Below are 26,811 nucleotides of genomic sequence, written 5' to 3'. Positions count from 1 at the left end.
AAAAATAAAATTCACTTCAGAACGATACAAAAATTTATATAAACACCTCACGTAACAGTGAGTATCAAGTATACTAAAAAATACTATTAAAATTACAATTAGTAATATGACTTTTGATTTTATAATGCTGGCGGAGAACGCCATGAGCGACGTCGTCCTTCAGAGATGCTATCCATTTCCGATCACTATCGACAGTTGAATCTATCGGATTGTCTGCCCAACGGAGAATTGGGTTTAGCATAATTTTTGAAAATGGGTTTACATGAGCATGGTGAATCAATCCTATTGTGTTTGTCGCCTAGTAGTGATGATAATGATCATGACAATGTTGATCAATAAAAAAGTACTATTGAGACATTTTTTATAGAAATTTCCCGAGTGCACCCAAGGTGTATCAGTGCATATTATTCTTTCAAAAAGATTTTTTGAGACTGTGATGCAATGTCTTACTCTATGAAGTTTTTGTGTGTGAAAAAAAAAATTCTTAGCATAAACTTTTGAATATAGGTTTGCATAAGCTTGATGAAGCAATTCTACTGTATTTGTTCTCCTAGCAACGATGACAGTGACATGGCAATGATGATCAATGAATAAGTATTTCTTAGGCCTTCCTTATAGAATTTTACAAATCATACCCAAGGAGTATCAATGCATAATATTCTCTCAAAGAGATTTCTTGAGGCTTTGTGATGCAGTGCCTCACTCCATGAAATTTCTGTGTGAAAAAGTTTTCTTTTTAGCATAATTTTTTAAGTTGGGTTTGTATGAGCCTGATGAAGCAATCCTACTGTATTTTGTCTCTTAGCAGTGATGACATTGATCATGTCAATAATGACTAATGAAGAAGTATCTTTGAGACATTTTTTATAGAATTTTTCAAAACATACCGAAGAGCCATCAATGCATAATATTCTTTGAAAGGGATTTCATGAGACACTGTGATGCAGTGCCTCACTCCATGAAGTTTCTGTGTGTGAAAAAACTCTTTTTAGCATTACAATTTTTGAAATTGGGTTTGCATGAGCATGATCAAGCACCTACTATATTTGTCTTCTAGCATTGATGACAATGATCATAGTAATGATGATCAATGAATAAGTATCTTTGAGGCACTTTTGTAGAATTTTTCAAAGCGTACACAACAACTATCAATGCTTAATATTCTCACAACAAACTAAAACACCAACAACACCCTAGCTATCAAGTGCAAAACAAACATGAATGCCAAATCTGAAATCCAACACCCTCCTACGACCCCACCTCCCCATAAAACCTCTTCTTTTGCTCAAATTCACAACAAACTGAAGCACCAACACCAACGCCACCCCAACTCTCAATTACATGACAAATAGAAACACCACACCCCATAAGACCTTTTCTTTTGCTCAAATTCACAACATATACAAGCACCAACAACAAACAGAAACACCACAGCCAAAAATTCACTGCAAGAAACAAAAGCACCAACACCAATCAAAAACACGAAACAGAGAAACACTAAAAGCGAAATCCAAACGGTGCCAATCCACAAGGAACATAAAAGATCTCAAAGATTAGTGCAATACCACGTAGAGAATATAGGGAAAGAGGATACCAGAAGAAAATGACCTTCGGAACGACGGGTTAGGGCAAAGGAAGCGAGAGCTCCATGGGAAGGAAAGGGTAGACGAAGAATGCGGGGTCGAATCCAAGTGGCAAGCGCATAAATGAAAGGAGGCGGAACACGGGCCGCGGGATCGAACTTGCTACCCACATTTTATTCAACTGCGGCTGCGCCGCTATGAAAACGCCATAAACAACAGAGAATAGCGGCCTGGGGCCGTGTCGCGGGTGAAAAGTGGCCTCAAACGGGCCCTTAATTAAAATTTTAAGTTTCTATTATTTATAACTTAATCCAATTATCTTATTGGCTCTTTCATTGAGAATCATGTTATTTAATTAAAATCTCTGCTTTGATTTAGATCTCTGCTCTAATATCACTTTTGTCACGACCCAACCCGGGGGTTGGAGTTAACAAAGTTGGGAATGAACTGTCGGACGGTGGAAATCAATTTTCTATTATTTAAATTCTATCACTAACAAATTAATATTCAAATGATAAATGAAAGAGTCACTAAAAAAGTAATAAAGAATCACAAAATAGAAATTTGTACCTTTTTTATTGTTGTTCTCGTCTCATGTATACATTTGCTTCTCTTCTATTCATCTTGTTCAAATGTTTAAAAGCTAAAAATAATATTAAAACAACATAACGAGTTATCTAAAGTTAACCATGGAGTAATCATACTTTTAAATTACAATAATCCCAGGCAAATAATTCAATATGCATGTCGATCAATAAAAGTCTTAACATATGCTGGTCTTTCATAATTTATTTATAAGCAATCTGATATATGCTAATGCATGTATAAACGACTTTTTCTACATGAACAAATGCTAGTCTTCTATATACATTTATCTTAACTTTACTTTTAATTTATATTTCACATATACATCTGTCTCTGTGAGGATCACCATCAACAAACTTTGCACACCCTTGACCGATATTGTCCCGTCGACTCCCGTTGGCATAGCTGTTAGCGATCTGCAAATCACAATTATCTAGGGTGGAAAGACTCTTAGCTACACCTGACCGATATTATCCCGTCATCACTGCAGGTAGTAATGTAAATATTACAATTTTTTTGGGGAGGTAAGCTCTGGTCTACTCACCTCTAGTCGATATTATTTTGTCGACAAATGAGTTAGTGAACTAACCATCATAATTGTCTTAAGTGATAGAAACTCTACGCGCGGGTATACTGGCGTCCTCTATCTATACCGTTAGAGGGTGAAATCCTTCTTTGAACATACACATGCAAACATTCACATATAAGTTATTTCATTCTTGATACATGCATGATTCTGAAACGTCATTATGCATCTGCTAACATGCATATTTATTCTGCTTTACAATTATTCATCAGACATAGTTTTCATATTATTCATATATCTATCTCACGCATATTTCTTAATTATGTCATACATATCTTTTCTACATGTCTATCTTAAATGTCTATCTTACGTATTGAGTCGATCTAAATATCATTAATTTCATGCATATCATTCATCTCATGCATATCTGTTCTATCAATATAAATGATCTGATTAAATTAGGGCATAAATGAAGTCAAACATACAATATGAAATAATGAAAATTACTGAAATTTAGCCATACAATTACTCACCTCGGTGACCACACTAGATTCTTGATATTCGATAACTGGCTGGCGTTGCAGTAACTTTTATTGAGCTCAATATCCATAAAACATAATATTAAACTTTAAAATTCTAAGTGTTTTTTGTAAATTTAATTATTATTCCTGAATTGACGTAGGATTATGTTATCTGAAATTTACGGAACTGTCCTATGGCAATCTTCTACACTCTTGTTTCTAACTGGCCGTCTCAAGTAACCAACCTGAAATTCCTAAATGACAAGTCGCCGTTTCAGGCAACCAATTTGAAATCTTAAAAGAATTAGGAATTCATAATATCTTAGGTCATTAGGTAATTTAGCTCAAAATATCATTAATTTGTCCAAATATACCTTAAGCGGCTTTCTTGGCGACCAACATTTTCCCAAGGCTGCCAAATTTACTTCATATCAACTCCAATCACACTTCTCTTATGTTGATATCGTGCTAGAACCTTTATGGAAGCTCACAAAAGACTTTTGACGCTTGTGTTATACAATTGACGCCTTCAACAGCTACCGGAAATGAGAAAAGCACGAAAAATGAGGCAAAATTTAATTCGGAAGGGTTAGGAAGAAAATGACCAAACGAAGGATTAAAAGGCAAAGAAATGTTGGTTAGCTATAGCGAAGCTGCGGGATTAATTGGATTAATTAAGTTCAATTAAAATTAATTAAATTGAAAAACATCAAATTTTTTATTTGTCAATTTGTTCATAATTTACATATAGTGCTTCGTATGAAATTGATCTAGTTCTTGTGTAGAATTTAATATAATTGTTTTGATTGAAATCCGGGGGATTCAAAATTTTGAGTATATTTTCTGTTGCCCAATTTTTTATCTAATTTCTCAAAAATTGGTTATTACACCAAGAACTGAATTGTAGCAATATTTTAGAGAATTTGCTAATGATGAATGCTTAATAAATTCAAAATTTAAAATTGAATTTTTCTGGTTAAATTTAAAAGTTCATTGATCATTATAATGATAGTAAAAGTCTGTTGAAACTAAATTTTCTACCTTTTTATTGTCTAAAGGCCAACAATAGCTCGTTTGTAAGGAGATCTGCAGCAAGCATGCTTAGCGGAAAGAGGCCAGTTCAGACAGTTGTGGTTGTGACTTTAACCGTTTTGTTTTAGAGAAATGATAGTGAAAACCTGTGTAGTATTTACTATTTTGCTGATTTTATATATAATTCTTACAGTCTACTGCCAAAAAAGGTGGCCCCGCAAAAGCTGGACCAATCAAGAAGTCTGACGGGGCGGTGCCATCTAAAGTTTCAATGTCAATTGAGTCTGAAGATGCTGAGGTGTGTTTGGAATACTTGTTGAAGAGTCAAAAAAAAAAAAAGATCTGTTATGCTGCTATGCTTTGCCCTTCACATCGTAAAAGCCTTTAACATCTCTTTACTAAAATTGGATGGTTACAGCCAGGAGAGATGTCTCTAGAAGAAATTGAGCAAAGATTATGCTCTCTTATTAAAGCTGATACAATCTCGCAATTAAAAAGTAGTGTTTGGAAGGAGCGCCTTGAAGGTTCTGCTTTTTTCTGACTCGTCAACCTTCCTTCTATGAATATTTTTGTCATATCACTGGAAAATTCAACAGCTTAACTTGCAGTTAGCTTTAAACTTGATTCCTTTTCTGTTTTGACATTTTTAATCTATTCCTTTTGTAAGATAATCTGTTCTAAGTACATGATTTAATGTAGTGATTAGATCATCATTCTCCCATATATTTTGATTTAACGTATTCTTAAATGTAGTGCTATCATTAGCTCAAGTTTTGTATGAGAATATATCAAGATCTCGTTTCATGTCTTGGCTGATGTTCTTATTAATAAACCATATGGTGGTTTGGGGGAGGGGATGGGGCGGTAAGGGAGTATTTTTTGTCATATTTGATAAAACCTCTCAGGTTTATGGTTTGAGTGGTAAATTATAATCATCTTGTCTTGATTAATGCCTACGTTGTAGTGGACATCCCGTTGTTTTGCTCTATGCCAACACATAAATGTCAATCTTTGTGTGGGGTGGTGACAGGGTTGGAGAGCATTCCTGTACATGTACTTGGGTAACCCCTGTTTGATCAGAGATCTAACTTGGGCTCAACTTGGTAGTGGGCTTGGGTAGAGTAGGAGCCGTTTACTCCATGTATTTTGGGGAACATATCGTTTTGAGGTAAAAAAAGGATACGTGGAGAAAGTAGAAATGTTGAAGTCAAGTGCTTCTTCTGTTCCCAATCTTTACCAAAAGAATATACAAACCACATTGATGTGGTACTTGAGAGTTTTATTTTTTAAACAGAAGGTTTTGGTTTGAGGGCCTTGCATATGTGATGTGTGTACATTTGCGTTTAAGTTCGCTCAAATCTAGAAGTTAAAATTGACCATAAAACCTTATTTATTTTTGGCATTTCCTCTTTTTTTTTTTTTTTGTTTTGTGAAAGAAATATTTTTCATTTTAAAAACAATTGCAGAAAATCCTTGTATTATGGTTTATCAAGAGATAAAGAAGCTCTGGAAATATTTTGAAAGCTCTTTTCATTTCTTCCAGAAAACATCTTTTGATTATCAAGCTCTTGATTTTCTTTTAAGCAATAATATAAGAGAGAGTTATTACTTAAAATGCTCTTGTATTTATTCATCAATATATTTCCTGCTTTTTTTTTTATTTAAAAGGCTGAGTATTTTTCAGTAAACTTCATTATTATGCATATATTTTATTTTCATATTTTAAATTTAATATTTTTATTCCATTTGCAGCGTTACTTATAATTTTTCAACTATAATTAATCTAGCATTACTATTTATCATGCTAACTGATCAATAAATAGCTCTAATAAAAAAAACACCATGCACGGATTTAGGAAATCTTTTTTTTGTTATATTATTATCACACATGTATTATAAGCAATTATTAGATAACATTAAACATCAATCATTTATTTCAATCTGACAATGCGTTTACATCTATAGGGATAAACCATAATAAACAATCTTGCAACAATGATGTTATGCACATAAATGAACATGTTTCAGTAATGTGGCATTGATGTATTAAGTTTTGAAGAAATACATTTTTACCGTAAATTCGAAGATGTTTACCCACCTTGCCTTTAGAAGATTTGATTCACCATTTTATCTATAAAGATTGCTTTCTTTAGCTTAATATCATATAAAATCACATAAAAGATGTTCATATTTGATCAACTCTTTAATTACTTAAGTAATCATTAATTGCCATTGAGCATGTATATAGTCATCCTCTATCCTTCTTAATAAAATTATGGTGGAAAGTGGAAGAAGAGGAAGAACTTCTGAAATTTTCCTCAAATCGATCTCACTTTTGGCCTCTTTTGGACACTGTTTTGTTTGTTCTCCCATGCGGCTGTGCATGCGCCCAAGTTTCCAAGACGTGCTCTCGCTTTGTTTGAATTCTTTTTTTTTTTCCTCTCTTGTTCACTCTCTTCTCATCACGTAACCTGAGAATGCATTTACATCTATAGAGATAAAACATCATAAACAATCTTGCAACAATGATGTTATGCACATCAATGATCATGTATCAATAATATATGATTGATGTATTTGGTTTTGAAGAAATACATTCTCACGGTAAATTCGAAAGATGTTTACCCACCTTGCCTTTATTAGATTTGATTCACCAATTTATCCATAAAGATTGCTTTCTTTAGCTTAATACCTATAATAATATATAAATTCTCTTAAAATATACTCATATTTGATCAACTCTTTAATTTTTTAAGTCATCATTAGTTCCCATTGAGCATAGTATATACAAATGCTCTGTCCTTTTTAATAACATTATGGTGGAAAGTGGAAGAAGTGGAAGAACTTCTGTTTTTCTCAAATTGATGTCACTCCTGGCCTCTTTTTGACACTGCTTGGTTTGTCCTCACATGGGGCTGCACATGCGACTGAGTTTCCATGACATGCTCTCACTGACTACTCTTGCTTGATTTCTCCCTTTTTTTCTTCTCTCTTGTCCGCACTCTGAACTCTCACTCACCTGTTCTCTAACTGTTGTCCGCTCTCTCTCTCTCCATCTCAAATTCATTAACAGGCACTGCTTAATTTCTACTCCACCTATTAAAATAAGGTGTGAGCACTTTCGGTGGTCATCAAATGTCAAATAATTTGCTAATTCCTTTCATCTAAACAAACTGCGTGTTGGACTTTACTTTATTATTTGCTGGTCTCTTTACTGCACACTGAAGTTCATATTACTTTCCAGCAATTGGTGTGCTGAAACAGGAGGTTGAAAACATTGGCGAGCTTGATTCTATTGCTGAGATGCTGATCCGCCTATTATGTGCTGTTCCTGGTTGGGCTGAAAAAAATGTCCAGGTATTCATATAGCAGTTACACAATGCTAATGTTAGGCTTGGTTATGTGATGGTTTGATGACATCATCTCTAATGGAGCGCAGGTCCAGCAACAGGTCATTGAGGTGATCACATATATAGCTTCAACAGTGAAGCGTTTTCCAAAAAAATGTGTTGTACTTTGCCTGCTTGGTATGTTTTAGGAGTAATATCTATCCTTACATGGGCATTGCCTTAACTATAAGATTGTGCTGTTTGTATGCTGTTAACATTAGATGCTTGTTATTTTGTCTAACCATTTATATGCGTGCATAGTGATTTGGCTGTTAGCAAACATTTATAAGCGTTTATTAGTCTTGTTTTTTGTCTGATAAAAAATTTTCTGTTTCAGAGTCTATTTGCACTAGTTGCAATATTTAAATTTTTACAGCTAAAAGTTTTACTTTTCAACTCTTGGCAGGCATAAGTGAAAGGGTAGCGGATATTAAAACTCGCACTCATGGAATGAAATGCCTTACTACTTTCTCTGAGGCTGTTGGTCCAGGGTTTATTTTTGATAGAGTAAGCGGCAACCGTGTTGTCTTTTCTGAATTTTCAATTTATTCGTGCAATGTCATTGTTTTTTCTTCATTGAGTTAAAAACTAAATTGTTAATACCTTTCATGCAATGTGCATTTTCTTCCGTTCATTTGTTTTTTGGGTTATGTTTCAGCTTTACAAAATTTTGAAAGAGCACAAGAACCCTAAGGTTCTCAGTGAGGGTTTATTGTGGATGGTCTCAGCATTGGACGATTTTGGTGTTTCCCATATAAAGTTGAAGGTGCATGATACTCATTTATCCTACTGTCTAATAATTATTATATGATTGCATTTCTTATTTATTTGGGCTTCTAGTTGTGAGAGAGCTGTTCATTTTTGTTAGTTTCAAGTTTGATTCGGATCCTCAATCAAATCTTCTATGAATTTTAGGATCTAATTGATTTCTGCAAAGAGACTGGCTTGCAATCTAGTGCGGCTGCGACAAGAAACTCTACCATCAAGCTTATAGGAGTGCTGCATAGGTTTGTTGGTCCAGGTAATTTTCTTCTGTTCCACTGTGTACATTTCTTTTATTGTAACAGGACTTATAACATGAAAAGGTTGACAGATATTAAAGGATTTTTATCTGATGTCAAGCCTGCACTTCTCAGTACCCTTGAGGCAGAGTGTGAAAAGAACCCATATGAGGTAATATCATTGATTACCTCTCCATGGAGTTGTTATAAATTTGCTGGAGAATGATTGTAGTCTTTACACTATTTTTTGTAGGGTGCTGCTGCTGCACCAAAAAAAGTTATTAAAGTTTCTGACTCTACGTCATCAACGTCCAGTGGATTTGATGGCCTGCCACGAGAAGATATTAGTGCGAAAATAACACCTAATCTTCTTAAAAATCTCAATAGCTCTGACTGGAAGGTATTCTGTTTTGTTTAGATCTTTGTTTATAATTTTTTTCTAAACTGCATATTACTTATTTTCATTATATATTAGGTTCGTCTGGAATCTATTGATTCAATCAACAAAATACTTGAAGAAGCACATAAACGCATTCAACCTGCTGGAACTAGTATGCTTTCTGTACTATACCATCAATACTGAAAATTCATGAACTTAGTAGTCTATATTTTCTCTGATTGACTAATTGATTGATTTTGCTATTGCACTTCTTTTGCACTTACAGCGGAGCTATTTGGAGCTTTAAAAGGTCGTCTCTGTGATAGCAACAAAAATCTGGTTATGGCAACATTAGCCACTATAGGTGGTATTGCATCTGCTATGGGTCTTGCAGTTGAGAAATCCAGCAAGGTTTTATCTCCATTCAACTAGCATTCATCTTATTTTTATACGCTTGTAGTCCCTGATTTTCTTACCTTCACCTGTGGAACTGTTAATTAATATTTCACATCAACCAGGGAATCCTGTTGGATGTATTAAAATGTCTCGGCGACAACAAAAAGCACATGCGGGAGTGCACTTTGAATACTTTAGATTCATGGATTGGTGCCGTTCAACTGGATAAAATGGTATGATAATGATATCATATTAGCATATTGAAGACTCTATTCCATATTCACTAATTCTGATATATATATATTATATATATATATATATAATGTGTTTTGACAGGTTCCATGCATAATCACTGCCCTGGCTGATCCAAAGATGGGTGCAGATGGGCGTAAAGATCTATTTGATTGGCTGTCTAGGCATCTTTCAGATACCAGTGACTCACCTGATGCTTTGCACCTACTCAAACCAGCTGCCTCTGCCATGATGGTATTCATTGCTTGATAAGCTGACATAAAAAAAAATCCTTTTGCAGAAATCTATTTTGTATCTTATGCATTTCCCACACAGGATAAATCGGCAGATGTTAGAAAAGCTGCAGAAGCTACTCTTTGTGAAGTCATGAGAGTTTGTGGCCAAGATGCTGTATGTTGTTAAAAACGTTAGAGAATTTATTCTTTTCCTTCCTCTACTATGTGCAGCAGACAAGATTATCATTTGAACCTCTCAGGTGTCAAAGACTTTAAAGGACTTACGAGGACCAGCTCTGGCTCTTGCGCTTGAACGGTTGAAACTTCCCGCAATGATCCAAGGTTTGCCAATTTACGCGTCTCATTTTTGTCTGAGGGATCCTTACTAATGGTGAGATTATTTTCATTTTTTTTGGTTGGGGGCCATTCTAGAAGCTGGAGATTCTGTAAAAACTGGTCCTACAGCTCCAACTTCCAAGCCTAGTTCAAAGATTGGAAAACCAGGTCCAAATGGTGCTGCTGATCGAGTATCCAAGATTGCAAATAAGGCTATACCTATGGTCTCTTATTTTATATGTTTACAATTGTGCGATTGAAATGATATGCTTAATGCTGACATTTACCATTGGTGCAGAGGGGTGTATCTACAAGGGCCTCAAAATCAGATTATATTTTTTCTGCTCAAGATCTAACACTGCAATCGCAGGCTCTTTTGAGTGTCAAGGACTCATGCAAGGTAAGTTTTTGCTTATGGAAATTTTATTTTGGTTGTTATTTAATCATCCAAACTGAGATTTCACACATTTTTTGCAGGAGGATAGAGAGAGAATGGTTGTGCGTAGATTTAAATTTGAGGACCCTAGGCCAGAGCAGATTCAAGATCTTGAGGTCTGTTTAAGTGTTACCAAAACTGAATATCAGCTTTTTCATGTGCTTTACTTATGAGTACTAACATTTTGGTTCTTCAGGTCGGTGTTCAATTTTTTTTTTCTATTTTTTTTTTTCTGGCATGCTGTTGTGTTTCTTTCCTTTCTCAAGTATATCTGTGCTTCCAACGTTTTGTAAGAGTAGATCTCATTGAATGAAAATTTGAGTTCTACTTTCAAGTTTTTTTTGTTAATATATTCAATGCTATTTTGTGAATAAGATGCACAGTTATTTCCAGATAAAGCTAATTGTTAATTCCTCACAATTTTATTTTAAACGTTGTCAAACAAGTAATGTGGATTCATTTTTTTGTTTTTTTATTGTCTTGTCGACATTTTTATCCAACTGCATATGATTTTTCCTTCCTGCGGACACGAGTTTACAAATTTTTTAACCCATGAAAAGGCCCTCCTTTTACAATTATTTTTAGATTTTACGGTAATTTTTTATTTCTTATTGATAACATGGCATTACAACCTTATAAATCAGAATCTTGTTTTTCTAGTGAAGTTAATGCTGGAAGAAAGAAAATTCTTCTTATTTTCCATATCTTGCTGTTTTCTTTGATTTCATGTGTACATATTACCTGTAGAAATTTAGTCTGATTCTGCCATTTTTTGTTCCGCCTGATACTTCCTTTTTGTTGATTTTAGCCTCACTTTTTGCTTTAAAGTCTTCCGTCTTCTATATCATTCATAGTGTATATGCCTATAGCTCTTGAAAATTGGCTTCATATTGTGCTAACTGTCATGACTGCAGTGTGATATCATGAAGCATTTTAGAGAAGACCTTCATCGACGACTTCTTAGCACAGACTTCAAGAAGCAAGTGGAAGGGCTTGATTTGTTGCAAAAGGTGGTCTTATGGTTTCTTAATCTCTAGCCTTGGGCAATACTATGTCATCTCTGACTGCTGGACACTTTTTATCTTGTAGGCCCTACCATCTTGTGTAAAAGAGATCATTGAACTTGTTGATATACTTTTAAGATGGTTTGTTTTACGGTTTTGTGAATCCAACACAACGTGCTTATTGAAGGTGCTAGCTAATTATTTTTTTTGGTTCAATTTTTTGTGATAATTTTTACTTGGTTTCTCATTTTTTAAGTTGTCTTTCCTACAAAATGTTTGGCTTACAGGTGCTGGAATTTCTTCCTGAGCTTGTTGAAACTATGAAGGATGAGGGCTATAGTCTTACTGAGGCTGAAGCTGCAATGTTCCTCCCATGTCTTTTAGATAAGGTTAGTTTTGTTTGAATGATAAGAAATTTGCTGCCTATATTTTACAAGCGTTGCTGAAGGGCCGAGTATTCTAAATTCTTTTACACAACTTTTCTGACCTTTATTGTTATTTGGCAGTGGGTGGTCATTCTGATGAATGTAATTGTTTTTGTGAAAAGTGGAAAGTACATTGTATTTTCTTTCATTCATCCTTTTATTTTGCTGCAGTCTGGGCATAATATTGAGAAGGTGAGAGAGAAAATGAGAGAACTGTTAAAGCAGATTGTTTGTATTTATTCTGCTCCAAAGTTTCTTCCATATATTCTTCAAGGGTTGTCTTCAAAAAATAGCCGGACAAAAATAGAATGTGTAGACCTTGTTGGTTGGCTGATTGATCATAATGGAGCTGAGGTGAATTTGTTAACTTTGACGCTTGTACCTCAATAATTCATTTATTTTCATTCTTTTTTTATTTTCCATGCAGATCAGTGGACAGTTGAAATCTCTGCAACATGTTGCTGCATTAACATCAGAAAGGGATGGTGAAATAAGGAAAGCTGCTCTAAATACAATGGCCACTGCCTATAAGACTCTTGGTACTTGAGTCATATTTTTTTGTGATATTTTTCTAGTTTTAAATAAAAAATTCCTTGTATGTTCTTAGATTTCTTTCATTGATATGGAGTTTGAACTTATCAATTCTTTTGAAAGTGGTTATTCGTGATGATCAATAACATTTAGTGGATTTGTTTACATTAACTAGGATATTTTTATCAATTCATTTTTTGACTTATAGCCCTTTAATTCAGAGGCTATTATGCGTGCAGGTGATGATGTATGGAAATATGTTGGAAAGCTATCAGACGCACAGAGGAGCATGCTAGATGACCGTTTTAAGTGGAAGGTCAACATTAATCCTTTTGTTTTGTCCATAATAAATTTTGTACTTTTTAATTTTTTTAATATCATCGACATCTCTAATATTTATGTAGGCAAGAGAGATGGAAAAGAGGAAGGAAGGGAAGCCTGGTGAAGGTAGAGGAGCACTAAGACGATCTGTTAGAGAAAATGGGTATTTATACTTCCTTGTCACTATCTGTTTAACATTTGTATTGCATAATTTTTTACTTTTTTATACTCGTGTTGAAACTAAAATGATTATAGTGATTTTGCATTGAGAATTGGTGCACTCCCCTATGCAAATATTTAAAAAAAAAAAAAAAAGGGAGGTTGAAATCTACACAATAAAATCAAATTTGATTTTACTTTGTTTAGGTGGCCCAGTATAAATGTGAGAGATTAAAAGACACTTTTTGCATGTGAAGTATATGGTTAGGGATCTATTTAGCGTAGCTTTCTCTATTTGAATTTTTAGCGGTCTGTTTTGGGTAGCTTTCTCTATTTGAGTATTTAGAGTGTTGCCACACATCCATTCTTACTCTTTTTTAGACGTTTCTATGGTCGGAAGCTGGTTTTGAGAACCAAATTTGCTAAAATGTGTTAGCTATAGAAAACTCTACTGTTTGTTTTTATTTATTTCTAAATATTTATAATACTCACATCCACTTTTAAAAAGTTGATTTTTAAATTGTAGAGATTTGGGATCAATGGGCATTGAAATTAGGTTCTAAACTTAAAGCATAAATCAATGATTAAAGGATCATTACTCAAGATCCTCTAGGAATAGGGACAACCGCATGGTAGTAAAGAAACTAGATATCCAACCAATGGGGCAACAACAATACCATAACCAACATAAACGTTAGTTTATGCAATGAACTAGTGGCATGGCCTTGGACCAAATATGGAACTAATGACAACCAATCAACCTACCAACTTTATTGAACCAGTAGTAAACAAAATCCAAGCAAACCATCATGTGGATTAGATACCATAATTCATTATTTATAGGGGCCATCATTATAGATAAATTTGCACCGATAAATCAAAATTGTAAATTGAAAACAAAAAAGGGGCCATTTCGTCTACTGATAAATAAATGCATTGTAAAAAAGAATCAATGTAAAAATAATGTAGTATATTGGGAATACATTACAGTGGTTTGATCCTATGTGAAGTAAATGTAATACTTCACATTTTGTTTGGTTTGAAAAACAAATGAAATCAACATAAAATATGTGGTCGGCCAGTTGGGGTCATGGATGGGCGACAACCTACGACAGCTGATGACAGCGGAGGCGGCTAGCAGCGGGTGAAGTCTGTGGAAAAGGGGTAATGGAGGTTGATGACAGCGAACGGTGGCCTGTGGCAGAGGGATGGTGCCGACAACATACGACTGCGGGCGGTGACAAAATCATGCAACACTTTACAATGAATTTCAATTACATTGAAAACAAATTGGTGCATGAATTCTAAATGCATTATAATTTTACACTGTATTTTAAATTCATTTTGCCAATAACCCAATTTTTTGAAACTTCGGCAAAAAAATTGTAAATGCTTTTTGCAGCAAATCAAACATCCCTCAAGTAAATTAAAGCAAAGCATTGTTCAAATCGCCAAAATATTTTTTGAATTTCATCAATTTTATGATTTTTTCTCTTCCAAAATCAAGTTCTCAAAAGATATTGGGTAGTTGTCATATATAATTAATAGAATATCCTTCAGAGTGATTGATTTAAACTATCCCCTTAAATTATGTGGCCGTTTTTCTTACAAACAATCCCTTTGTTTTTTGAAGAGATAAGAGGAATCATAGTGAACTTTAAAAGAACTTTTAGGTAATATTCACCCACTTTAAAATGTTACAATTTCTAAAATTTGATCATGAAGAGAAAAAACTTTAAAAAATGCCACTTTTAAGAAAAAATAATTTTTTAATTCAAACTTCTTTTCAGATGGGCTAATGGCGAAGTTAAATAAAAAATTGATGAATTTAAGACTGCTACAAAAACATGTGAACAATAATAATCTAACCCTATAACTAAATCACTTAGGTCCATATAGGGGTGTAAACGAACCGAACACGAACGAACAAAGCTTCTGTTCGTGTTCGGTTCGTTTAAAATTTAGTTTGTTTGAAATAAGCTCGTGTTCGTTTCTTAACGAACGAGCCGAACACGAACCGAACACGAGCTGTTCGCGAACGACGAGCCAGTTTGACATCCCTAATATTAATATATAAAAATAATATTATATATTAATTATATAACTTATATTATATAAATATTCAATATCTATATTAGTATATTACTGCTATAGTATATTAATATATTATTATTATTATTTTATTATATATTATAATTTATAAAATTTAATGTTTTAAAATATAATAAATTTTTTATATAAAATTATTTTATATTATTTTATATTTCAAACAATAACGATTCGAACACGAACGAACGCATCACTGTTCGTGTTTGGTTCGTTTAACTAACCGAACGAAAAAAATTTGTTCTTGTTTGTCTCGTTTACTTTTCGAACGAATCGAACACGAACTCATTGACGAACCGAACACGAACTGTTCGCGAACAACGAGCTTTTTTGACAGCCCTAGGTCCATACAAGGAGGAAAAAAGCCATCTAAAGTTTTTAGCAAGCTCAAATTTTGAAAGCTTTTCTATATTACTCTCGTTACCATGATATAAACCCATTACCACACATCCTCTTTTATACTTCATTACATAGATATTGGGAAATAAGAATTGAAAGAATGTCCTAAAAAATCAGTTACTCAAGATAATTGAACTATCAGGATGACAAACTGTATAGGGTGCAATTGGATTTTTTTGTTTTTTTTAATGTAAAGTTAATGGAAGCTTGAAATGGTATAAAACAAGGTTGATATCAAAACGATCTAGTTAATTCTATGTTATAGACTACAAAGAAGCCTTTGTTATTGTTGCCAAAATGAACACGAATTTCATAATAATCTCTCTGGTTGCTAATATTGGATGGTACTTCAACAATATTATATTAAAAATGTTTTGTTATAGGGTGACATAAAAGAAGTTTATATTGATCATTCATTAGGATTTAACAACTTCCATAAGAAATCATGTATGTTAACTCTAAACGATCCCCAAGTGTATGGGTTGTTAGATTTACAAATCAGTGTATGGAATGGAATGTAGATGCGAAGATTATACACTTTATATGACATTTTACCAAAGAAAAATTGTCATGAACTCGACAAGCTCAGATGTAGCCGGTGGGTTCATTTAGAAAAATGAATTATCTATATAAAAACAAACAAAAAACCTTTATCCCACTAAGTGGGGTTGGCTGCATGAATCATTTTTCTCCATTATGTCGAAAAATGAATTATCCATCTCTCAACAAAGTTATACTAGAGTTCTTTTGAGAGAAAGAAAATGATTGATTGCAAATCATGTGAAAGTTTAAACAAAATAGATCCAAAACTTAACTCAAATAAGGGAAGATAAATTGACATTGGACAACATCAAAGATTTTTTGAAAACTAATCAACCTGAACCTGTTCTGACATTACTTTTGCAATAAGTCTCATAAATATATTCATGTATAAACAATATGAATCTTACATCCAAGCTGCCTATAGAGTTTTCAAGCATGTAAAATCAACTTACGAAAATCTATTTTCTATAAGAAAAATATAAGGATCTATAGCTGAATGTTATACCAATGCTAAGTATACTGGATGACTAGTGGATATGGGGTTTGCTTTAGGATATTGTATGATGTTAAGTAAAAATATTGCTACATGAGTAAATTAGAAACGACTATTGCCTTGGTGCCAAGTGTTGAATTTGCATTTAGAGCAACTAGGTATATGTGAACTGCTATGAATTAAAATTATATTAAAAAATTTAATGATCAAATGAGAAGGACCTATGAGGATATATTGCGACAATTAGTTTGTGATCGTCATTACCCCACAAGTTAGTAACAATATTATTGAATCAAACATCTGGGGGTGGATGCACATTTCATTTAATAAATTAAAAAGTGGGTTATGCACTCCGTTTCTTCCAATTGGTTGCAAACTCTCTGATATATTTACTAAATGACTTTGCAACCGAGAGTTGAAAAATATTTTAAACAGATTAGGAGTGGTAGATCTTGAGCATCCAGTTTGAGGGGGAGTGTTAAATTACCTGGATTTGGCAGCCATATGTTGCTATTTGAGGAAGGTAATGTGCCATATTTTCATATGCAAATAAGGAAATCAATAAGCTATGGATTCATTTACCAAACTTGGAAGGAACAAGGTCATGCACAGTTTTCTCTTCAACTAGTGAAATTATATGGTTGCAAGTGGCCACGAATTTGTATGCTAAACAAGAGAGAAGAGAGCCATGCATGGATCCCTAGATAGAAAAATTGGTAGGAATTAAGGAGCGGATTGCTAGCAGGTCAAAAACAATAGTTTTTTATATCTTAAATAATTTATTTAATTGCTTCTTTGAAATTGTATTATTTATAATTATTTTCTGGGCACTGTTACAAATTTCCATTGAATGATTAAACAAATCAAATTTTCAAGCCACTTCTTTTTTACAACTTTTTCTATTTGCTTTTTTTTTTTTTTTTTTTTTTTTTTTTTTTTTGTAGATCTGCTTAAATTTTGTCATCAGAAGTTATTATTTTGTGTATCATCATTGATTGTATTGATCTTATATGTAAAGTTTCTATCATAACTGAATTTGAATGGAGCAACACAGACCATAAATTTGACGCAAAATGGTTGGCTTAAGATGAACTTTTTTCCACCTGCAGTGTGATATATTGCTACTCTTTATTTTTTACTGTCAGTTTTATTTCTTTTTCTGCCTTTTATTGTCCTTTTTATACGAACGTTTAATAAAATTTGAAGGGATGTCTTTTATTGATATTTTAATTTTTTTTATGAGATTTTTGTTTCGATTGGCTCATGCTTATTAGATAGAAAATTTAACTACTTGAGAAAGTTTTAGTGTTCATAAATCGTTCAACTTTCTTTTTTTATCCTTGTCATCGACTATAATATTTTTAGCTTGCCTAGGTTTAAATATATAGTTAATATCTGCATGATAGCGTCCAACCCTGATCCTAGATATAGATTGGAGTTAGCTGAAAGTACGTATGCCACACATTTCCTATTGCTATGTTGCAGATTTATGAGATGTAGGTTCGCATGACCAAAGGAACCAATCTTCTAAACCCCAGTTGTAACATATTTTCTCTCAGTATTTATATTGAACCCCTCTAGCCATTTGACCAAACCAAATTTGCTGCATCTTCGCTGTTGAGCTTGGTTCCTTGGTACTGCTGTGGTCAAACTGGTTTTCTAGAACTGAAATTGAGTGCTTAAACACATGGGGTTACTTGTTTCTCTCTGTTTCAGATGGTATGAACTTTCTAAAGGCATCTGAATACAATATTTTAATGGGCCTCTCTTCTTAATTCCCTGATCATTTTAATGAATCCAAGTTTTTTTTAATCAAGAATTATATCATTATTCATCATTCTGGACCAATGGGAGAAACTTGAGAGCACGTTTAGCAGCCCTCCTGCAAGAGGAAGTGGGATTTAGTTCAAGCATTATAGATTTATAACATGAAAATTATCATTTATCCTTTTTAACAGTTGAATGTTCTCATGTTGTACCCATTATGTATTCAGATTAGATGTTGCTGAACAGAGTGGGGAGATTCCTTTTCATTCTGCTGCCACTTCTCTGGTGACAAGGTACCTAATGGGTTTCAGTATTCGATGACCTAGCTATCGTAACTGTTCAATTAAAATATTGTTTCCTGTGTGGTTGTTGTCTGCTGGCTAGTAGGGAGAATATTGCTTTAGCTGATCAACATATGGAAAGACATGCGATACCTCGACAACTGGTTTCAGTTATCCAACCAGACTGGCGTGAAGCTTTAGATCTCATTTGTTTGGGCTCTCCTGAACAGGTATATTTGGGAATTTGCATGTTTGTCCGTGTGTGAACATGCTAAATATTTCTATTATAACTTTTACTTTTTACCTGTCCTGCTTGTGTATGAAACTCGTTTTTTTGGCAATGTTAATTAAATGTTCTGATTGCGAACCTTCTTTTTCTTTGCCATTAATTACAGTTTAAAAATGAAAAGACATTGATGTAAGATTTTCTAGGGAACCTGATTTCAGATCTAACATACAGCATGTGGCTTTTTTACTTGGTAGATAATTTTGTTCATGTTCGTATACACCAGAATACTTCCCATACTTTCATCACAATAGGAAGATTACTTTAATTATTCCGTGATGCATAAAATGTGATGCACAAGATACTCAAAATAATAAATAACCCATCACATTCTCGAAGGATTAGTCATCGTAGGCATAAAATAAATTAAGCTGCACCATAAAACTCAAGATCATTTTATTGCTCACTTTTTGTTTCTCTTATGATTACACAGTTAAGATTTTACACATTAGGGATTCCATTCCCTTCCATATTGAGCGATTAAAAAAAAATTTTTTTTTATGTATATTTATGTACACGTCTTGATGCATATTGAGATATGCTACGATCGTTCGTGTTGATCCAATTTTAACAATGGAAAAAAAATTGATCATTAATTAGGCTCAGATGTGCTACTTTTAGTAACTTTATTGAAATAAAATACATTGAAATTGCTCTATTTGATTTGTGTAGACCCATCACATTCTCGAAGGATTAGTCATCGTAGGCATAAAATAAATTAAGCTACACCATAAAACTCAAGCTCATCTTATTGCTCACTTTTTGTTTCTCCTATGATTACACTTTAGATTTTAGTGTCTCCTTTCTCTGTCGGAAGAAACTGTAGGGCCATTTGGTGCTGCCAACCAGTCGGTCTGGAGGTTCAACTTATCAAACAATTACTCGAACAAAATGTTCATAGAGTTGCCAGTCATTAGGGATTCCATTCCCTTCCATCTTGAGCGATTAAAAAATGTTTTTTTATATATATTTATGTACACGTCTTGATGCACATTGAGACATGCTAGGATCGATCATATTGATCCAATTTTAACAATGTTTGAAAAAAAGAAATTGATCATTAATTAGGCTCAAATGTACTACTTCTAGATAACTTATTGAAATAAAATACATTCATATTGCTCTATAAAATATACTAATAGAAACAAAAAACTATTTGATTTGTATACTCCTATACATTAAACACAATTAATCAATTGTTTCTCTACATAGTAATTAATCATATTTTCCGCTACATACAAATTTGCTATTGTGCTATGGTTTCTTTCTTAATTCATGGATAAGTTTCCTTGAATATTAATGATATCTTGCGGTTAAAACTTTTTGTGGTCTTGATTTGGAGGAAGGGTTTGGATATCTTTAATGGTGCGAAAATTTGTCACCATTGGTAAACAGAAGAATCCAAGGATATACATGTATGTATATCTATACAAATATAATTATAATAAATAATAATAAACTATTGAGCATAAGCTCAAGTGTGATTGCCCTTTCATAAGTGTGAGATGAGGGGATGAATGCCCACTCATAATGGTGGTTTCAAAACCTGCTTGTATATTTATGTATGTGCCTTTTTTTAAATATACATATGTTCATGTATATAGGGCTTTGCTATGCTACCTTTAAGAAAATTATACAAAATCTCATCTTAACCTTGTTTTGAGGATTATTTCCTTTAAACATAAGATTAAGGCTGCCCATTCCCATCATCGCTATAGTCAGAACTTTCTATCATTGTTTAAAGCTGATCGTACTTGAGTTGCACCAATGCTTTTTTAATTGACAATAGCTTTAATGAGAAGTGATTTATGATTGCATGGACACTTGGAACATATTCAATGGCTTCTAAAAAACTCATAAAATCAAACCTATGCTATTCGCTTGATGGAATTCATGTCCAGTAAGCCATTTGCTTCACTTATGAGCATGCCTTGCTGTAGCATCAAGAGGCTCATGTACAGTAAAAGACAAGCCTGAGTGGTTTTCATGATATAAATGGAAGTGAAGCTCGTTATGCTGTATTTGAAGTCATAGAAAGCCGTATTTTTTTAAATTATTATTTTTTACATTATTATTATTATTATTTGTTTATTTATTTATTTTTATAGAATTGTGTGTAGCAGTGCTGATTAGTTGTAGATAAGTCTATTCATGCCTAAATATTATATACTTATTTGCATGTTTCAATCTATTACTAGCTTGTGTTATAATGTATTTATGTATGTAAATGTATATGCAAAATAGCATATTACATTCTATGCATATTGTGTATTATAAATGTGGTTTTGCATCATAACTTTTCATGAATTGTATATCCATATCCTACATCAGTAAACATTTTTTGTCATACCTTTTAACACCATTTTAGGCATCCTAGAAGGAGTTTAGGAAGCGGATTTTCTGCGGAGGTGACTGTGAAATAGTGAGGGAGCGAAAATATGCAAGGGAGATAGTATTTGGAAGGGGTATAAGGTGAAGTCTGCTGCTGGACAGCAGTTTTGGAATCCATCGGCTGCTGTCCCTGCTGAAAACAGAAAAAAGAATTTTGTCGACAAAAGGAAGATGATACAACACTCCTTAGAGTAGAAATAGAGATGCAATCTCCATAGCACTCATACAAAATCAATGTTTGAGGAAAAAATCAGGAAGTACAAGATATAAATAGTTCCCTCTCAAAATACCTAATTCTAATTAAAGAAGTAGCATAAATTTAAGACCCCAAGGACCGGCAGCAGCAATCGAAAAGAAAATCCTTTTTTTGGTGCGAAATAGGTTGGAATCCCGTCCTAGAAGGTGTTTAAAAAGAGCATTTTGCCGGGAGGTGGTTTTGGAATGGGAAGTGAGATGGTATTTGGAAGGGGTATAATATGAAATCTGTTGTTTGAGAAGAAATTTGCCATCATCAGCTGCTGTCCCGGCTCTAAGCAGCAATGAGCTCCAAAACGATGAAGCATGGAGTTTGAGGAGGTTCTTCATTTGTTTCTGCACAAGCTACAAACACATCACTTTCAAAATAAAGAGGATACAACAATCCTTAGGGTAGAAACATAAGTTACAATCTCCATAATACTCAAATAAAACCAAAATATTAAAAAATAGGAAGTACAAGTTATAAATAGTCCCCTCTCAAAATATCTAATTCTAATTTTAAAAATATCAGAAATTGAAGGCCTCAATGGGCCGACGGCTGTAATAGGAAATAAAAGCTCTAATTCGGGTGAAGGAGGATGGAATCCCATCCGTTACGTTTGTGGTATCATTTGAATCTGAAATCCGTCAGTTTTCACATAGGTGGAATCGTGAAATCACAATATCCCGCTCGGGGGAGTCTCACACTCGCTTACTTCGCCAGTGTCCGCCCTTCGTCGTGTTCCCATTGCGCTCCGTGTCACCTTTCCGTTATGGATTCTTATTGCAAGTGAAATATGTGACAGTTATTTTTTGTTTTCAACCATGAATTGGTTTTGAGTGGATTTGTTACTATGCTTGCTGTTGAAGAATGAACGTCAAAAAATGTTGAGCGAATCCAAGCTTAAATGGTTGACTAAGGCTTTTTTTTTTTTTTTTGCTGGTGCAGTCAGTTGAAGGCATGAAGGTTGTGTGCCATGAATTGACACAAGCTTCAAATGATCCTGATGGTAGTTTAAATGAAGATCTTGTTAAGGAGACTGATAGATTAGTTTCGTGCTTAGCAACCATGGTATTTGATACCCTTTTCCTATGTAGTTCTTGTTAATTTTCTTCAACCTTTCTCTAACAAAGTTTATCGCAGGTCCCCAGGACTTTTAACTTTAGCTTCTCTGGAGCTTCTTCAAGATCATGTAAATATGTTTTAAATACACTGATGCAGGTACCTAGTTGTTTCCATAAAATTTTCTCATTGGAAAGATGCAATAAACATTGCCCGTTATTTCTTTGGCATGCTATTTGAATATAGTTTTATTTGCAGACTTTCCAGATCAGATGGCTTGCTCGCGCTGTGAAGGGAAGCACTCTAGACAGCCTCATTACTGAGCTGCTTCTTTGGCTTCTAGATGAAAGAGTTCCATTGATGGATGAAGGCAGTCAATTGCTTAAAGCACTGAATGTCCTAATGCTGAAGATTTTGGTTGATCCCTCTGCTTAATTCCACTGTCAACTTTATTGATGTTTTATTTCTTTGTGTTCCAGTCATGACTGTTATTTGTACTTAACCCAGGACAATGCTGAGCGTACATCCTCTTTTGTTGTGTTGATAAGCTTGTTGAGACCTTTAGATCCTTCCAGGTGGCCATCTCCCGCATCCACTGAAACTCTTGCCAGTAGAAATCAAAAGTTTTCTGATCTTGTTGTTAAGTGCCTGATCAAATTAACTAAGGTGATGAACAAATGTCTCTTAATCCCAAAGGTAATGTTTTATTCACGGATGGAGTTATTAATGCAATCAGTGTCTCCAGGTACTCCAGAGCACGATTTATGATGTTGATCTTGACCGAGTTCTTCATATTATTCACGTGTATTTGCAAGAGCTTGGTATGGAGGAGATAAGAAAGAGGTAATTATTGTTCTCCATGAAAATTTTATGCCTAGCTTTTATCTGCCTTCAGATTTTCTTTTAACCTTCATTCTAGCATTAGACGTTTCTTCAGAGCTCTTATATTGAGCTGTTTTTAGGGCTGGAGCTGATGACAAACCACTGCGAATGGTTAAAACTGTTCTGCATGAACTTGTGAAACTCCGTGGAACAGCTATCAAGGGTCACCTCTCCATGGTACCCATAGATACAGAGCCTCAGCCTATTATTCTTGCTTATATTGACTTGAATCTACAGGTAACTAAGTGTAAAGATCTTTTATTCTTAATTTACACTTATTTCTATATTTTCATTTTAGCGTGTTTGCTAGAGCTTCTCTAGATTCTCTTTGTTGCTATTGAAGTGGGGTTATAATTTACTTCATGCCGTTTGATTTGTAATTATATATGAATCTACAGCTTGCCGTATGTGAATTGTTTACAAAGTCGGTTGCATTAAATGTTGTGCTACTCAATTATTTCTAACAGGAACATGAAATTACCGAACTTCAGCATGCTAAGTTAAAACTAACTAATTCAATACTGTTAGTTGGCATGGACTATAGTGCATAGTTGTTCCCAGATGATTCCATGTCGGTTTAATTATTTAGTGGAATGTCCTAATTATCAAATTATGCTAATCAGGTGTTCTGAATGATCTGTTTATTTTTTTCATTTCAGACTCTTGCAGCGGCTAGAATGCTGACACCAACTGGCCCTATAGGACAAACCCATTGGGGTGATTCTGCTTCAAACAACACTACAGCCACAACACATTCTACTGATGCTCAACTGAAGGTTTCTTTTCTGTTTTATTTAGTTATTCCTATTTGCTGCAGTGTTTTAAGATAATTTCGGTAAGATCCTTATTACAACCAGTTTAGTTCGTGTTGCTCTAAAATTATTTTATTGAATAACCTAATAACAGCAGGAGCTGGCTGCTGTATTTAAGAAGATTGGGGACAAACAAACATGCACCATTGGACTTTATGAACTTTATAGAATAACCCAGCTCTACCCTAAGGTAATAGGTGGAATGAAGAGGGATAATTTTCATATAATGGTCCAAGTAATTGAAATCATCAGCAACGATTTTTTCCATGATATTTTGTAGGTTGATATATTTGCTCAGCTCCAGAATGCAAGTGAGGCTTTTCGAACATACATCAGAGATGGATTGGCTCAGGTCATCTATATTAATTTTTCTTTTTTTGTCATTGTCATAACTTGAGCTGTCTGATGGTCTTCTTAATTTTTCTTCCCCCTTTTATCCTGAAGATGGAAAAGAATGCAGCTGCTGGAAGGATGCCATCCAGCCTCCCAATCTCAACTCCACCTCCTTTGTCAATGAATGTTTCCTCTCCAAAATTTGGCGCCATTTCTCCTGTTCACACCAAATCAATCGGTGTAAAACCTGACAATAACTCTGGTTTTCCTGTGTCATATCATGAGGATGATGTTGCTGCAGCTGAAGCCACGTTCAAAACTAATAACAATTTTGGTGAAGATCGTATTGATAGATTTTCATCAGGTGAATTTTTTCAATCAGTAACATACCCTTTATTTGTCAAATAACACATTCCACAAGCACAATTTCACTCATGCATGCACATTGAATGTCATTAAGGGTTCCTTTCGTTGCTTTGCAAGTTTATGCTTTATAAAATGATAATTTTATTTATTTTTTTAGTGATTTTTGTAGAGTTTGAAATATACATCCTATCAAATGATGACTTCAATATTTTTCATTATTTTTAAAAACATGATTTCCAAGTTTGAATAACCAAATGGGCTCTAATTGGTTTCCACCATTATTTCATTAAACCGTTGAGCTGGTCAAATTGGTTTTACTGATGATATTTTGACATTACAGCTCCGACAATAACGACGGGGACATTGGATGCTATAAGAGAAAGAATGAAGAGCATTCAAGCAGCAGCTGCTGCTGGTAATGCAGATGGTGGTGCCCGGCCATTAATTGCTGTGAATGGCAACGTGCAGCATGGAGCTGGAGCAGATGGAGAACCTCTGACACAAACCAATGTGCTTCCCATGGATGAAAAGGCTTTATCTGGACTGCAAGCTCGCATGGAGAGACTAAAGAATGGAGCTTTGGAACCTCTTTAATGCATTGTTTTTATATTTTTTTTCTTATTTTTTGTTGAAATTTTTTATGGGCTCAATATTCCTGTATAGTAAACAACCATGAGGCTTGATGGAATCTTTATGATTCACTAATATTTTGCGGGTTCTTTAGGCTTTACTGGATGCTTGTGGATGATGCTCTTGTCCACTGATGAATGATGAATATTTTGTTATATTACATAGCTTTTGTAACGTAGCCATGGAGTACTTAATATTATTCGTCGTATTCGTTAAGCAAGGAAAATTTTTTTTAATTTATTACTGTTCAGGTTTTACAGAAGCAATCCTTAAAATCATCCAAAGTTTGGTTAGGTGATTCCTTTGTAAAGAGAGTTATTATGAGGCTTCAGCGTAATGAAAGTTTGCACATAAAACAGTATATATGAACAATGAAGTGAGAACCTCTGCCGTGACCATACGGTTGCGATTGAAGATTTTTGGTCTTTTGATTTGCTTCAGATGTTTGACATGAAAGTTTTTTTTCTTCAAAATCGTTCTGATTTTGAAGGCATATTATTCAAGTCATTTACATGGATTAAACGGTCCTACAACCCGCTAAGTTGGTTACCTCTTACAAATAATGTTAGGCACTAAAATGGTGGCACAAATACAGTTTCTGAGACCATGGAAAACGATAAATTGTAAAGATAATTGTAAAGCCGAAAGCATGTTTTTAATGTGGCATGTATAAGAATGTTAAAGTATTTTGGATTACATATTGAGGCTGTCTATTGCAGAAATTCTACTAGACCAACAGAAGTAACCTGATAGTTCGGCACTTGGGTCCCCTTTGGTCATGCAAAGCACTTTGCCGTCCGAATTCGTCAAAAACAGGCTGAGTCAATTTTTAGGGCGGGAATAGTTGAATAATTTGTGTGAGGCGTTTGTTTAATTCAGTTTGTAGAACATTATCTCCCTTTGGCAAAAACAGAGGTGCACTGTCCTGGTGAACATTCTATAGACACTTAGCACTTGGTGTCATATAACATGCATTAAGAATGGATATTGATTATGTCGTGCGCAATGTGTTGGGTGTGCACCATATCATGCATTGGATAATTTTTAAGTATCTTCTAACTCTTAATGTACTAGATTTCTTGGCGGGTTGTTACTGTGTTGTTGATTTATCTTTGATTGGGTTTTTCAAAT

At 34.1% G+C, this 26,811-nt stretch overlaps 1 protein-coding gene across 4 annotated transcripts in view; it reads left to right on the top strand.

Moving 5' to 3' along the window:
• LOC110030381 (protein MOR1) overlaps positions 1-25,916 on the top strand; it is a 56,699-nt gene extending 30,783 nt beyond the window's left edge. The window contains exons 16-54 of one of the 4 annotated variants that reach the window (XM_020733063.1): positions 4,274-4,348; positions 4,441-4,545; positions 4,666-4,771; positions 7,492-7,604; positions 7,687-7,774; positions 8,043-8,143; positions 8,295-8,402; positions 8,552-8,657; positions 8,730-8,809; positions 8,891-9,037; positions 9,113-9,188; positions 9,303-9,427; positions 9,535-9,645; positions 9,749-9,898; positions 9,980-10,054; positions 10,140-10,221; positions 10,312-10,427; positions 10,514-10,615; positions 10,693-10,767; positions 11,566-11,661; positions 11,741-11,842; positions 11,943-12,044; positions 12,252-12,434; positions 12,508-12,619; positions 12,851-12,927; positions 13,016-13,095; positions 18,627-18,692; positions 18,784-18,910; positions 22,544-22,666; positions 22,739-22,816; positions 22,916-23,074; positions 23,165-23,323; positions 23,403-23,500; positions 23,620-23,776; positions 24,199-24,315; positions 24,446-24,541; positions 24,632-24,703; positions 24,796-25,048; positions 25,391-25,916. In XM_020733063.1, the coding sequence (XP_020588722.1) occupies positions 4,274-4,348; positions 4,441-4,545; positions 4,666-4,771; positions 7,492-7,604; positions 7,687-7,774; positions 8,043-8,143; positions 8,295-8,402; positions 8,552-8,657; positions 8,730-8,809; positions 8,891-9,037; positions 9,113-9,188; positions 9,303-9,427; positions 9,535-9,645; positions 9,749-9,898; positions 9,980-10,054; positions 10,140-10,221; positions 10,312-10,427; positions 10,514-10,615; positions 10,693-10,767; positions 11,566-11,661; positions 11,741-11,842; positions 11,943-12,044; positions 12,252-12,434; positions 12,508-12,619; positions 12,851-12,927; positions 13,016-13,095; positions 18,627-18,692; positions 18,784-18,910; positions 22,544-22,666; positions 22,739-22,816; positions 22,916-23,074; positions 23,165-23,323; positions 23,403-23,500; positions 23,620-23,776; positions 24,199-24,315; positions 24,446-24,541; positions 24,632-24,703; positions 24,796-25,048; positions 25,391-25,644 (4,452 nt within the window). In that variant the 3' untranslated portion in view covers positions 25,645-25,916. Of the gene's footprint in view, positions 1-4,273; positions 4,349-4,440; positions 4,546-4,665; positions 4,772-7,491; positions 7,605-7,686; positions 7,775-8,042; positions 8,144-8,294; positions 8,403-8,551; positions 8,658-8,729; positions 8,810-8,890; positions 9,038-9,112; positions 9,189-9,302; positions 9,428-9,534; positions 9,646-9,748; positions 9,899-9,979; positions 10,055-10,139; positions 10,222-10,311; positions 10,440-10,513; positions 10,616-10,692; positions 10,768-11,565; positions 11,662-11,740; positions 11,843-11,942; positions 12,045-12,251; positions 12,435-12,507; positions 12,620-12,850; positions 12,928-13,015; positions 13,096-18,626; positions 18,693-18,783; positions 18,911-22,543; positions 22,667-22,738; positions 22,817-22,915; positions 23,075-23,164; positions 23,324-23,402; positions 23,501-23,619; positions 23,777-24,198; positions 24,316-24,445; positions 24,542-24,631; positions 24,704-24,795; positions 25,049-25,390 lie in introns of all 4 variants that reach the window. The other 3 variants (XM_020733061.1, XM_020733062.1, XM_020733060.1) reach the window with 3 other exon arrangements.
• Positions 25,917-26,811: the final 895 nt, after the last annotated feature.

This window comes from Phalaenopsis equestris, unplaced genomic scaffold (assembly GCF_001263595.1).
Source record: "Phalaenopsis equestris unplaced genomic scaffold, ASM126359v1 Scaffold000711, whole genome shotgun sequence".
Classification (NCBI taxonomy): Eukaryota; Viridiplantae; Streptophyta; class Magnoliopsida; order Asparagales; family Orchidaceae; genus Phalaenopsis; species Phalaenopsis equestris.
Note: the sequence above shows the minus strand (reverse complement) of the source record. Positions and strands in the feature narration are given on the sequence as shown.